Source organism: Venturia canescens, chromosome 1 (genome assembly GCF_019457755.1).
Source record: "Venturia canescens isolate UGA chromosome 1, ASM1945775v1, whole genome shotgun sequence".
Lineage (NCBI taxonomy): Eukaryota > Metazoa > Arthropoda > Insecta > Hymenoptera > Ichneumonidae > Venturia > Venturia canescens.
In genome coordinates this window covers 11,558,530-11,573,536 of record NC_057421.1, presented here as the reverse complement: position 1 = coordinate 11,573,536, position 15,007 = coordinate 11,558,530, and the positions used below count along the sequence as shown (strand labels likewise).

Genomic DNA, 15,007 nt, shown 5'->3' with positions numbered 1-15,007 from the left:
TCGTTATCCAGAATACTGTGCTTCATTATCAACGTCATTATATTTTTCGCTGTTGTTGACGTCTTATACTGGTGGGAGGAATGACCGGAATGTGAGTGAAAAAAGTTATTACATCACCGATGAAATAGAAGAACAAGGCTTCAGATTGAGAAAAGCGTGTAGCAGATCCCTACCGAAGGTGGAGAGAATTCAAATGGGGAGGATAGACACAACGTGTGTCGGTGTGTCAAGCCACAGCCACAGGTGCAACACTCCGAGACGATATAAGCAGCGCGTTTGTTTCACGTAAATTCAGTTTCTCGCTATTTGTCAACCACTCTCGACGACCGAAGTACATTCCCTTCGTCGCTGATGTTTTTCCTAGCTGTTTCCACGAGATTCGATCGGTGTCGCTCTAGTTTTTAATTATAATCGTTTTTTTTATTCGTCGTTATAATAGACGTTCGTATCAAATTATCACCGATACGTGGAAATCGCTGTTCTGTCATTGTTCCGAAGTCGCTTTTCGAGTGCTACGGACTCGGCAAACTTCACCACGCTGAACGAGCCAAAAATTCAAGGTCAGTAAAACAACATACAAACGGACAACGTAATGTCATTATTTTATTAAAATCGCTCCGAATCTCTTCCGGTCACTCCATTATCACTGGACATACTTCGACAAACTTCAAAATCCTTGTTACTCGACCGACAATAACACGACCAAAGTGTTGCTTCTAATAACTTTATGACTCGTTATTCGGCGCGTTATCGTGTGCAGTTTGTGTGAAAAGTTTAACATTTTCTAGCGGCTGTCTATGCCTACAATTCTCTCTATTACTGAGTCCGTTCGTCGCAGATATTTTCATGATCAAATAAAATGAACGCAAGCGTGAAAATAATTGCTCATCTGGCTAGTTCATCACTGAGACGTTATTTTGAGATCGCGAACATTGCTTTGCCTCGGACATTGAAGTATTGCTCTATGAATCATTCTCGAATATTTCGGAATAAAAAGCAAAAATTTTTTTTTATCATTTTTTTAACCTGCAGTCATCGTTTCTGGATTTTTTTTTCATGGTATTTTCTGCAAGTAAACAACGGTACAATTAATGCATCTGAACTAATCGATCTACTAATGAAACGAAAATATTTGAGATAATAAAAGAAATAAGTCGTTGAAATATCGGCGGAACGAGTGTGCGGAAGTCATTGACCAGTGTCGCGATCCAACTTAGCGAAACTATTTATCTTTTATTTCATCCACCAAAGTAACACCTGCCGACAATAATATAGATTGTTGAAGTGTTGCACCTAATCAGCCAGTTAAATCATACAATTAGAGACTGCCGCAATCATTTCAATTACAAAGTGTAATATATACACCTGAGATTCAACTGCTCGTGTATATTTGTAGCTATAAATATTTTAACATTTTATTTATATTCGCTGTTCACGGCTGAGCTATCACCTGTCACGCACGTCAGAAATCCCGATCCACTCTCTCCTTCTCACTCACTCTTTCACACACTTGTAACTCTTTCCTGCGAATCTTCACGAACAATTACCAATTACGAACAATAAAAATATTGAGATTTAACAATTCTTCTCGGCAGGAGACTATCAATCTCACGAGACTCAAACACGAGCAAAACGATAATTTTACCGGTTAAATCAACACGTGCCGGAGCCGCTGCCGTGACCGTGTTTTATCGAATTTTTATTTATTTGACGGGATCGATCGCAATTTATTTTTCCCGTTTTTAAAAGAATGCGAAATTAGTCAAAATGAGAATAATTTATTGGGAACAAATATTCCGAATGAAGGCTCACTGAACAAAACGAACAATGAAGGGACAAAACTCACGGTGTTGTATTTTCTCTGAATCGTTCGTTTCACCCGCTCAATTTAAATTCATTTTCTACCCTCAATTCTAATGTTGAGTATTTTTCTATGCATGTAATCGGTGGTACGGTTTCGTCAAGTCCTATGGACGAAATAGAAACCGGATTAATCGTACACTTAATATTTGAATTAATACTATGAATATTATGTTGATTTACAGATGACGGACATAGTGAGAACGATAATAAGTAGCTACAATGATCTCATGGAAAATAGAAGTGATCAGAGGGTTAAAGACTGGTTTATGATGAGCAGCCCTTTCCCAACGTTGCTCATATGCCTGTGCTATGCATATTTTGTTAAGAGACTTGGACCTAGACTCATGGCGAACAGAAAACCTTTTGTACTTAGACGAACAATTTTAGTTTACAATTTAATTCAAGTTTGTTTTTCAATATATATATTCAACGAGGTAAGTCATGGGAATGATTTTTTGAAGTACAACTTCGATAGGCGCGATAGGATGAAAGTGTTACGGGAGCGTTTCAGAAGTGTTACGAAAAGTGTGATCGGGCGGGATGAACGAAAGTTGCGAAGAAGATATTCGTTGGTAAAGACAAAAAGAGAGAGTTCTTTTCATAAATTTTATTAAATTTGTGATTTCATGATGCACTAACACTTTCTGCTGTGAGAGCAAATAAATAAATCTTTGCTTCGCGATTTTTGAGAAAAAACAGGAAACTATCGAAAATTGGCTTGAGCACTGTCTAAAAATTTTGTTTTAAATCTGAAATTTTGGAAAAATTACTTTTTTTTCGATGTACTAACGATATGCGTTGGAGCTCCGAGAAAAAAAATATCGATTTTTTGCCCCACCCTAATGTATTATGCACTTTAATATCAATATACCCTTATTAATATATATTATTATGATGCGATCCTAATTTGTAAATCGCAACTCATCTCGCGCGAATGATAATGAATACGAATAAATAATTCAATTTTGCTTCCTCATAGAGGAAGCTATGTGACGATGAAAATTTTTTTTTTCCAGTTTTCAAAGTCAACGTGCTCAAAACGTTCAAAAACATCAAAAAATCATATCTAGAAAAAATGTCCGGGTGTGTGTGTGTGTGTGTGAGTGTGTGTGTGCGTGCGTGTTATGGCACTGCAAAATTCAAACGCTTATAACTCGAAAACGATTTGAGATAGAGGGCTACCGTTTTGCATATATGTTAATCTGAACAAGCTCTTCATTCTCTGATAATTTTGTGAGAATTTGAAAAAAAAAAAATACGAATCCTACGACATTTTGGAATTTTTGGAAATTAATTGAGAAAATTTAAAAGTCGATAAATAAGTTAAAATTTTATTTAAAAAAAATTAAAAGTAACAAATTACTTTCTCAAGATTTTAGAACAATGCTTAAAGCTTCCTCTATGAGGGAGCCAAAATGAAAAATATAGCACCTCATAGAGTATTATAGTAGTAGTATTTACCTCATAAAGCTTTGAGCATCGTGCACGGTGTTCCACCGTGCATCTTGACCATCTTGAGGAAGTAATTTGCGAATTTCAATTTCCAGCATTTTTAGTCTTTGTTGAATAATTACCGCCTCTATTATAAAATTCTTCGATTACACTTTTTGTTTTTGCTTGCTAGGGTCACGTATTATCACTCATCCCGGTATTTTTTAACCTGACGGCAACTTTCGATTTATATCGATTATCGACATACAATCGATTTATCATTTGAAAATTGGCTATTTATTGATTCTAGAGTATAGTATACGGTTGGGGAGGAAAGTACTCGTTCAGGTGTCAACCGATCGATTACTCAGACTCTCCGGACGCCCTCAGAATGGCAAGAATATGTTGGTTATACTACATATCGAAATTCATTGAATTCGCGGATACAATATTCTTCGTGCTTAGAAAAAAGAACAATCAAATCACTACGCTACATGTTATTCATCACGGAGTGGTCCCGTTTTCCGTTTGGTTTGGTGTGAAATTTACTCCAGGTAACATAATTGACGATGCAATAAGCTTAAAAACAATGAATAATTGGGTGAAAAAAAAGAGGCAGGAGTGGTTTGTCGGGTGGAGAGATTGGACGAATGATCATAGCTCAATAGTTCTTATCATTAGAGCCCCGATGATATTCGATTTAAAAGGACATTCAATAACATGTCGTCTAATACGGAAAATAATCGTGATTTTTCCGTTAGATAGTGGTACATTTAAATTCTTTCTTAACCTTTACTTTTATCACTGATTTATTTTTCACATGATTTTTAAATTATTGCGGTCATCGCAGCAAACACTACTTATCGATGATAAACATTCAATAACAACGCATGAATTAATCCGTTCAGCTTTTCTGTAACGTGTTCAGATATTGTTTAAAGTTTTTACGTTACTTTTTACTCTGCATATGTAACGATTATAATTTTTTGTAATGTATTTTTTCGATTCTTTTTGACTTTGAATTTAGTGTCCAATATTCGTGATGAGGTTTTGTCTATAAAGTGAGAAAATACTCGATTTAAAATGATCCGGTAGAAAGAAAGCTGTAAACGAAGAAAACAAAGGAAATTGCGTTGCTTTCTTTTTGTTTTCCTATTTTATTATGCAACTGCCAACTCCCCACGAAAAATTCTAGTAATTTATTGTTTCATTCTGATCGTAGGTGGTCAGAGTACGTTCTTCGGTATGCTGAATGTCTTCGTGCACATATGGATGTACGGTTATTACTTCCTGGCGGCGCTTGGACCCTCGGTACAGCGTTATCTTTGGTGGAAAAAGTATCTGACAACATTGCAAATCGTTCAATTCGTCCTCGTGGTGATTCACTCGGGACAGCTATTGTTCATCGACTGCGATTATCCGAAGGCGTTCGTCTGGTGGATCGGAATGCACGCGTGTCTCTTCTTTTTCTTGTTCAGATCGTTTTACATGGAAGCTTATGTGAAAAAGAGTGCAAAACGAAAAGACGCCGAGCTTGAATTGACAAAGCACAAGGAAGCGGTTGATAAATTACAACAAAATCGGCTTGAGAAGGGAAAATCTTCGATTTATGCCGACGATTACAGAGTCGCGACGGGATACATATCGGACGAGGGACTGAGAAATCGAGTTTACATCGACAAAAATCGTAGCTCCGACGATTCATGAAAAAAAAAACGATAAAAATAAACCATCAAACTCATACACAATAATGGCCTCTGATCGATTATTTTCACGTGTTCATATTACGACGTCATTTTGTTGCTGCGATAATTCATCTCAGAAAAATCATTCCAATAGTCATGCAACTCTTTGCACGAGTCTATCCATGATTCATGTAACTTGGCATTTGGCATACAACTATTTCACCGAATGTTCTCGAGGATTATTCTAAAGCATCAAGCAACGGTATGTCAACATTATCAAGAGCAATTTTTTATAGTTTTTTTTTGTTGTTCCATCATACTGGTTCATTTGTTCACGTTATCGATAACGGTTTGTTCGAGAGTTACTATTTTTAGCCAACTCAGCATTCGACACATCCCTATACTTCATAGTCACTGACAATAACTTTGCAGTAATGGAATGGTTATTAATTTATTTTTCAACTTATGTTTCGTAGTTGATTATTGAGCACATCGATCTCTACACTTTCAGAATATATAATATTACGTGAAAAGCCTTCCACATATAACGAGCGCGTAAGATCATTTTATTTCGATGTGATACCAAAGATATTGACTGACTTGATAAAAGCCTCGATGGGGGGGGAGATAAAAAAACGAATCCTCAGTTTCATGTTTATAGCAATTTAGATCTTACTATTTTGGCTTCCGGGCGTGAATATCGCGTTACGGAAGATCGAAGGCACGGTGTGTGCAATAAGTGATTATAGTCATACCTTCATTCATCGCTTTGAGAAATAAATCAACAATTAATATGACACAGGAACAAGGTAGAATCATTTTGCTCGCTCAAATCGTTCTTTTGTAACAACATGCCGACAAATGCCGTCTTATAGACAGACTGCGTTCAAATCCGACGTATTCATTCCCCTTAAAATTCGTCATAATATCGTATAACGGTATTGAATATCACAATCGCAATCAATCGCAAAGGAATACATTTTCGTCACCGGATTATCGTGAAAAACGCTTTTGTGGCTTTACGTAACGAGATTATCGTTCGGGTCCGCGTGGAAAAATAATGAATTATTTATTCAATACCGCCATCAAGAGAAGCTCAAATACTGTCTGCGAATAATGTGGCAAATTGCACACAGCGAGAAGCCAAACTACTAGGTCTAATTTTTCGTAGATTTTCTTAGTTTTTTCCCTACCACATAGGTATTAATTTTATTACTTCAATAAATAATCACTCAATCAAGTTTTAGCAATTAGTATTGCTCGCTGTATAAGTTGAATTGCGTATATAAAAATCATTAAATATATTTCGTATTATAATAAAATTAGCGCGCTAATTAATTGATCGATATGACAGGCGATCGTATAAGCGAATAATAACACCGGCACACAAAAAAAAGTAGTCTGCGCATAAAACCTTACCCATTAGTCCGGATAAAATGGCGGAAAATCGCTGTTAAAAGCATGATAAAAGTTGTCTTTGACCTTATTCGGAGGTTATATCTTATGTAATTTGATGCGCTGATTCTGAATCTGAGGTCAGCTTGGTTGATATACCCCCATAAATTTGAGTAAATCCAAAAAACCACAAAAATTGCGGAAAATCACTGTTAAAAGCACAATAAAAGTTGTTTTCGACCTTACTCGGAAGTGTTTTTTATGTAATTTGACGCGCTGAGTCTGAATCTAGAGTCAGATTGGCTGATATACCCGCAAAATTTTTAGTAAATTGCAAAAATTGCTCAAACAGGGTCAAAATCGCTACCATGGATATGGGAAGAGTTTTATTAATCTAGATCGAGTACGCTCTTTTTGTATTTGGATGCGCTGAAACCGAAACCGGGCGTCTATTTGACTCGTACGTCTCCAAAATATTGTTTTCTTGGAAAAATCCGGCTAAAATTGTTCTTTACGAATGTCGAACAGCTTTTCGAATTCGGTAGCTAGTAGTCCCGATTATGCATACTTCTGTCGAAGATCGTGAAAGACAACAAAATATAGCAGAAAAAAACGAAAAAAATTTCTTTTTAAATATTTTAAACATGCATGATTCATCTTAAACTGTACACAAAAAAAGATCTATATATTTTGTATGCAATAAACTAGAAACTGGGGAAAATTGTATAAAAAACTTGAATATAAAACTACCGCAGGCACGATTGTTCTTTGATTTTAATTCTGCTTAATTGATCTTTTTTTTTACATTTTCTACAAGTAATATGAGAAGAGAAAAATCTTCATCGATCTTAAACCGCGTCCTTCTCTTGTAACGGATTCTTTTCTCTTCGAATGACCTATGCAGCGGGTTTCTCTTCCTCTTTCTCTCTTTAGCGGCCAGCAAAAATATGCCATCATCATATTGATATTTCACCTTCCTTGATACCGATTCTCCATTTCGCTGATATGTCTTGATAAAATCCGTCTCTTTGTTCTTCACTTAGATCTCCAAGGTTTTCAGGAAAACTATTCGAGGTGGGAGTGCAAAAAGTGCAGTTTGAGATTCATCAAGCAGCCCAAGTTTATAAAATTTTGCAACAATTCTTCAACTAAATTTTGGTAATTTTCACTTTTCTTATTTCTCAGAAAGTTCTGAGAAACGTTTTGGAAACTTTGCCAAGCTGCCTTCTCAGTATCATTCATTTTTCGAATGAAATTTTGGTCTCCAAATAAACTACGAATTTCTCGTTCATCAAATATACCCTCCTTTAATTTCGCATCTCTCATTGCAGGAAAATTTTCTTCCAAATACTGGAAACAATCGCCATCTTTGTCCAGAGTTTTGACATACTGCTATATAAGACCAAGCTTGATGTGAAGTGGTGGTAGCAGATATTTCGAAGGATCGATCAATGATGTTCGTATGATGTTGTTACGGTCTAGATCGAAGTTTGTTCTTGTTGGCCACCCTTTCTGAACATAGTGTCTTTCCTGTCTCTACTGTCCCATAAACATAAAAAGCAGAGATTTTTTGTGAAACCCGATTGTCGACCTAAGAGCAGTGTTACAATTTTGAGATCGCCACAAATTTGCCCTTGATCTTCCGAATACGTTATTTTCTCCAATACCACTTTTAAATTTTCGTAATTTTCTTTCAGCTTGCTCGAGTGAGCTATTGGAATAGGAGCATATGTGTTTCTGGTGTGGAGTAGAACGGCTTTGAGACTTCTTTTTGACGAATCAATGAAAAGTCGCCGCTCTTCGTTTTTGTATACGGTCTGTCTGAATATATCCATCAAGCCTTTCACATTTGAACAGTGCACCAATGAATTCTCTTCGTCATTTGTGAAGAATTGCCGAAACTCCTTCTTCCTGTCACGATAAAAGTAAGTTGATGCTCCTTTTGATAGCAAGTTTATCTCTTTCAATATTGCCGCCAAGTATGCAGCTCCATTTTTCGGCAGTCCTACATCTCGTATGAGATCATTAAATTCTTCTTGGTTGAAGGTATGGGGAGCTTTGCTTTCATCATCTGGGAGGTAATCGTCATCCTCGGAACTTTCTGCTTAATAGATCTTGTCAACATTCATGACTATCCCTTATATTATTTTTCGATATTTTTTGTCGTTTTTTTTGCTCTTTTTTGTTATTTTTCACCATCTTCGACGGAAGTATGCATGATCGGGACTACTACTAGCTACCGGATTCGGATTGAACTGCTCGAAATTCGTAAAAAACAATTTTAGCCGGATTTTTCCAAGAAAACAATATTTTGGAGACGTACGAGTCAAATAGACGCCCGGTTTCGGTTTCAACGCATCCAAATACAAAAAGAGCGTACTCGATCTAGATTAATAAATTTTGCGGGTATATCAGCCAATCTGACTCTAGATTCAGACTCAACGCATCAAATTACATAAAAAACATCCCCGAGTAAGGTCGAAAACAACTTTTATTATGCTTTCAACAGTGATTTTCTATTTTATCGGCGAATTTAACCTTAGATTCAGAATCAGTGCATCCAATTAAATAAAAAAACACCCCCGAATAAAGTCAAAGACAACTTTTATCATGCTTTTAACAGCGATTTACTGCCATTTTAGCGGTTTTTTGGAATTTACTCAAAATTTTGGAGGTATATTGGCCAATCTGATCCCGGATTCGGATTCAGCGGGTCAAAATACGTAGAGACTGATGGGTCCGGTTTTATGCGCAGACCACTTTTTTTTGTGTACCGGTGTAATGATAATAAACGATACAAGTAAATGTTCAGATTCGTGAACATTTACTTGTATATCCGAGAAAACAGAATATCGAGATTCAAATCGTCGCTTTATACGAGACACCCAGCAGACACCAAAGGATTAAATCATCGATCGACATTAACCACTAGGACGAACCGTGGAAATACAATGCTGTTGATAACGTCATAATATAACAACAAAAAAATATATTTTTCAGTGAGAATAAAACGTGTAGGGGAGACCGGGGCGAAACGGGATACCCGAAAAATGAGAGAAATTTTTTTGTCTTTTTTTTTCAATTTTTATACTTTTCCGAATAGAACATGAAACATATTTTTTCCTATCTTGTTTTTTTTTATTTTGATTTTTTTTTCTAACATTCTTTTTTTTTTCAAATTCTCTTTTTTTACATCACTTTCAAAGTGAAAACGTTTTTGCACAGATATACAAAAAGTATTTGTATATCTGTAATTACTGCCTCGTATATTACTGTCTACGACAGTAATCGCAGATATATGTTTGCGGACCATCATGTGTGATTACACCTGACATGAATCATGTGCTCACACCGCACAGTTTTGGCACTGAATCCATGATTCAGTGGATAAAGAATACAACAATTTTTTACAAAATAAAAATTGGCAATCTTCGTTATTATTCATATCATTAATTTTTAATTGAATTACAGAGGGTGCGTTCGACGTACGTTAGAGCGCTGTAAGCGCTGAGATCGCTTTCAACGCTTACAGCGGTAAGTCGGAAGCACTCGGTTACGGGTGCAAACAGCACCCAAGGTGCATTGAATTTAAATCATAGTAAAAAAAATTTCATGAGTTTTTGAGAGGTACCCCTTTTTGCCTCGGAATTTTTTTTTTCACGATTCGGCCTCTACAAGAAATGCAATTCACTTGATTCCAATTTCTTTTACCGATTGGAAAGTAAATGCGAATGTCGTCAACAGGCTCCAAAATTTCAACAAACTCTTTATGCGCTATTGCCTCTCGTGCCTGACCTGCGAACTCGACTGAAAGAATGTCGGTAAAACAATCATCGACGTACGGTAATTCGTAAACAAAACTACAGAAACGCTCGTTCATCAACATGCAATTTCAACGCCTCTGTTTCTCATTTTCTATATTAACGGCGGTTGATTGGAATCAAAACCGAGATATCATTGAACGGTGTTCACTCATTTCTCGAAGCAAATTTATCAATGCAATAATTCACGAATAAATGTTTGTATTGGAACAGTATAATTTTATACATGGTTTTATATAACTTTGGATTTTCTTGACGCATTCACCAGGCCAATTTTTTAGTGATTTGAGTAGGAATGACGTGCTTTGAGTAACTAAACTCTGCATATGTATCTGTCGAAAAAACAATAGGATCAAATTCCTTCCATAAAAGAAGAGTTGTCACGAAATCTCGAAGTGCGAGTTATTTTTGAAGCTGCCATAGACGTACTTTGATTGGTTGTCGATGTTTTGCTCGGAGTTTGTTCATGTGCATATTTCAGATCGTAGAAAAAAGGAAGAAACAATTTCAACACATTCGATCGCGATCGTGTCAAATAAATTTATTTAGCGACATAAGAATGAAGTGATGCAGTAATTTAGTAAGAGTGATCTTACGCAATTATACTATTCGACCGTAGGTACCGTGATTATTTTCGCAATGAACTGAGCTGACCTGAGTAATATTTTTATTCAAAAAGTGTTAAAAGAATTAACGACAAGCGCGCGGTGATCCTAGTATATTTAAAAGAATCATACGTGTCCATATTTTATTTCATTGTTCGACGTGTAAAATTTTTTATTTCTCATTGCTCTTTTCTTGAAATCATTTTTCAAATTCATTATTTGTAGTGAACAATAAACGAAAAAAATGGTCAAATTTTAGGAGTTTGCATAGAGAAAAAAAATTATTAATTCAATAGAAATTGATGTTATCGGAAGAGTTTTCTTCATTCAACTGCAATGTTTTCGGAGAAAATTAATCTGTAGTTTGATTTAAAACAATTTTGGTCATTCAATCATTTTTCACCTTGCGATGATCACATATTTCATTGACACCCCGTAATGCCACATCTCGTTGTTGCAATAACTTTTTTTTCTCTCAGTATGGAATGACGAAGCTAAAATCGACTGGAGCCAGATGATTTTCATTAGTGAAAGTGGCAAAAGACGCGTACAGTGTTCGACCTGGGAGACCTGAATCCCAGGGTGAAAGTGTACACATATCCCTGGCACGCGACAGAAGGCCGCGGTCGTTCGGCAAAACAGTTACGCACCAAGTTACGATCTCTATTACAAATTTCATCGGTCAACCGCAATCGTGGATTGCATCATTTGCATCGTTTTAACCGGATCGTCCGGGTTCTCCAAGTGAAATCTTAACGACGAACGAGGGCCACTTTTTTGTCGTTGATGCACATTTTATCAGTTGAGAAAATGAAAATGTGCACAAAAGCGTAGGCGCGATTGAGGAAAAAGGCGCTGTCCTTGGCCTGGAATCGAATCAGAGTCCAGAAACCAAATTGCAACTGACGTACATTCGTTGTTCACTTTTATTACGTCGCCTATGTAAGACAAATTTTTACACTCTCAAATTTAAGGCTCTGGGCTATAAAACGGAATACAAAATTCATCGCATCGCGCAATCGGTTTGGTGAAACATTAGAATTCGCTTTATTTGATTTTTAGATACGTTGAAATACTTGAATAGAGTTGATCAGACCAAACATTTACAAAAAATAAACAAAACAATAAGCCATGGTCGTTTGACCCGCAATAAAAAATTCTAACTTGCAAAAACTCCGATAGTTAGCAAGCATAGTTTATAGAGAAGAAATTATGAAAAAAACACTTGCGAAAATGACGTTTAGCATGAATGTGTTAAATCTAGTGAAGGTTTCATTCAATTATTCGCCATCAATGGGAAGGTTATTTTCGTAATTTTTTTTCTAATTGTGTAAAGCGTTGCTTGCATCGAAGGAGGTTGTTCCCTGGTACTTTTGGATCGTGGGCTTCGCTAAAAGGTTATAAATTTTTGGTGGAGATGTTAATGGATGATGAATTCTCGAGCGAAGTTGTAGATAAGCCTCGGAGCTCATGATTCAACTTTCGAGACTTTTTCCGCCTAAAACAACTTTTCAATTGACTGACAGATCGTAAATGGTCTGGCATAAGTATTTTTTGATATTGCTCGAGCAGAGGATGCGTCAAAATATTTTCGAAGTTTCTCGAGTGTATAGGAAACTCGACCACAGCCTCGGCACGAAACTCGGCTACATAAATCAAATACAATTTTTCAACTTTGGAATTTCATTCGAAAAATCTTGCACTTTTCTTACTAATTGGGATACGAAAGTATTATTAAGGCCAAGGTAAAGTCACACCCAACGGCTCCCCATTTTCGAAAGTGAACATTTTCGACACTGTCCGATCACATGGAATAAAAAAAAAAGCCTCTTGGCCTACGTCTTGGCCATGAGTAGAACACAAACTGCGAGATTTTTCAGTTGAAATACAATCGTAAGAAAAATGTAACATTTGAAATCTTAGTCGTTTTGAGATTTAACACCATTTATTTGGCGTCTGTACATTCATTGAAAAATACATCAGAACAAGAATATAAATTAGAGCAAGAACGTCCATGTGGCTCTGGAATGTATTGGGAGTACCAACGTTAAGGAGTCTACTCTAATCAGACGGGCAAAAGAAATACTATTTTCACCAATTTTTTTGATCGGTATAGATTATAAATGTGGATATAAAAAGTGTTAGGCCTAAAAAATACGTTCTTAAAATACATGAAAAATGTTTTTTTTTTTATGTTTATTTTACTGTTTTTGTACAGAAAAATTGGGGAGAAGACAAGTCTAAAAAAAATATGGGTATGCACTGTTGAAAATATGGGTGTCTCTGGAATGGATTATCAGAGAAAAAAATGATTTCAGATTCAATAGATAAATGGCGTTTCATCGTTTTTTGAAGAAAAAAAATAGTTCCACTCGAAATTTCAAAATTTGTATGATGTGAGTTATAGTTATAGCCATAAACAACACGTGGTAAAATTTTGGTATGGGTCTGTTAAATAGTTTCGTAGATTTTATCAATGAGCCGTTCAAAAACGTAATTTCGAGAAAAATGCGTTTAAACAAAGGCAGGTGTACGCGGCACCACACTGGGCGCGGTGCGTATTAGCACGCTCAGACAGTCAAGTAAACGTCACTCAAAAGTACACTTAGACTGCTCAGATTTTTATAAAATTTTAGTATAATACTTTTAAATATGTATATTTCCGAAAAATGTAATTAAAAGAAAATCATTTTTTTGAAAATTCTAATTAGAGTAGACCCCTTAAAGCAAAAATCGACCAATTTCGTGTACAAATTTCTGCACCTCTCGCCTTGTCCGGTCCAGCAAAATTTCCGTTTTAACACTTGGCCTCAAGACGCTGACGCATCTGTAGTATTATCTCGCTCGCAAGAGATTGGAGAAGGCAGACTATCAGACTAAGTAAGTGGCTCAAGCTGAGGTTGCGCTTTGCTTCATGAAGCCTAAACAAGTATTTTTTCAACTTTTTTAAAAAAAAAAAAAAAAAAAAAACCAATCGAGCCCAGTGTGCTTTGAGAAATATTACAATCATGATTTGTAGTACATGAAAAAAATCGCAAGAAGCAGCAAAATTGCTGTGAAAAAAAAAAGTTGAGACAAATATATTTATTCCTGCCAAAAAGTGCTTTCAGATGATCGAAAATAAAGTCCGAATTGGATTAAAAGTTCTGGAATAAATAGAACTTGCTTTAGTATAGTTTCGTCCAACAAATATTTCAAAATGCCCAAATTTTGGGAAGATTAGTCTTTGGTAACGTGCTAAAATTCTTTGTTTCCGGCCGCATGAAAACAACACTGTTTTTTTAAAACTGCGTTAACGTACATTCTGACCCCCGGTGACACAGTGCAATATTGATTAGGAAAATTGGGACCCATTATGTACAAATACGCTCAATTAAAATGCGAAGCAGCCAATCGACGCAACTACTTACCTTACTTTAAAAACTACAAATTTGTACTTTCATTTATTTGTTGCGTATTAGCCAACGCAATATATTAACATCTATTTTTTACAGTTTTTTTTCGTTTTTTTTTGTAAAAAGTCAATCACGTCCATATTTTTTTCGTGTTCGTGGTTCCTACCAGCTTGTTCCTCGTATCGTTTTCATCCCATTTCGCGCGTACACTTGTTATTTCACAAATGTGTGTGACATTCGACCTACAGCTAACAGAAATATCAGCGTTGTAGGTCCAGGCTAATCCGATAATACGAACTGTTAGCTGTGACTTTTCATCATTCGTCTACAATCTTCATTCTAAAAAATATATCTCAATATATACGAACTATGAAGAAAATTTTGTAATTTCGAACAACTCGGTTTAATAATATGCAATGTGATGATACGATAGAAATTAAATTAAAGATAAAACGCACTGATTATGGTGAGATCCAAACGTATTATACTTAAGTTTATCTTCGTGTTAATTTTGCCTTGGTCATGTCTCATTCAATGAAAATAATGCAAAATTCACGATTCGATTTCTTTGGAAGATGTGGCTTCGTACAACCATCATAGGAACTTCACGTACAGCTTAGTTCGTTGAATAGGGTACTTTAGACCATGTAAAAAATATATAAAAATGCATGATTATGATAGATTTCGTAAAAAGTAAATTAGAAACGTCAATATTTATTCATAAAAATGCAATGTAAATTTTATAATTCAATTTTAAAAATCGTCTTTTTTCATTTGTTTTTCAAATGTCTAAAACGCCATCCGCCATATTG

General features: G+C 35.7%; 2 protein-coding genes across 2 annotated transcripts in view; both read left to right on the top strand.

Moving 5' to 3' along the window:
• Window positions 1-284: 284 nt before the first annotated feature.
• LOC122414834 (elongation of very long chain fatty acids protein AAEL008004-like) lies at window positions 285-5,042 on the top strand. Its single transcript, XM_043426437.1, has 4 exons — window positions 285-560; window positions 2,046-2,297; window positions 3,605-3,848; window positions 4,517-5,042. The coding sequence occupies exons 2-4, from the start codon at window positions 2,046-2,048 to the stop codon at window positions 4,999-5,001; spliced, it is 981 nt and encodes a 326-aa protein (XP_043282372.1). The 5' UTR covers window positions 285-560; the 3' UTR covers window positions 5,002-5,042.
• A 65-nt stretch (window positions 5,043-5,107) lies between these two features.
• Window positions 5,108-15,007, top strand: part of LOC122414787 (elongation of very long chain fatty acids protein AAEL008004) — a 78,024-nt gene continuing 68,124 nt past the window's right edge. Inside the window, exons 1-4 of the mRNA XM_043426394.1 lie at window positions 5,108-5,241; window positions 7,418-7,532; window positions 7,706-7,830; window positions 8,072-8,299. The gene's annotated coding sequence lies outside the window, so the exon portion shown is untranslated. The remainder of the gene's footprint in view (window positions 5,242-7,417; window positions 7,533-7,705; window positions 7,831-8,071; window positions 8,300-15,007) is intronic.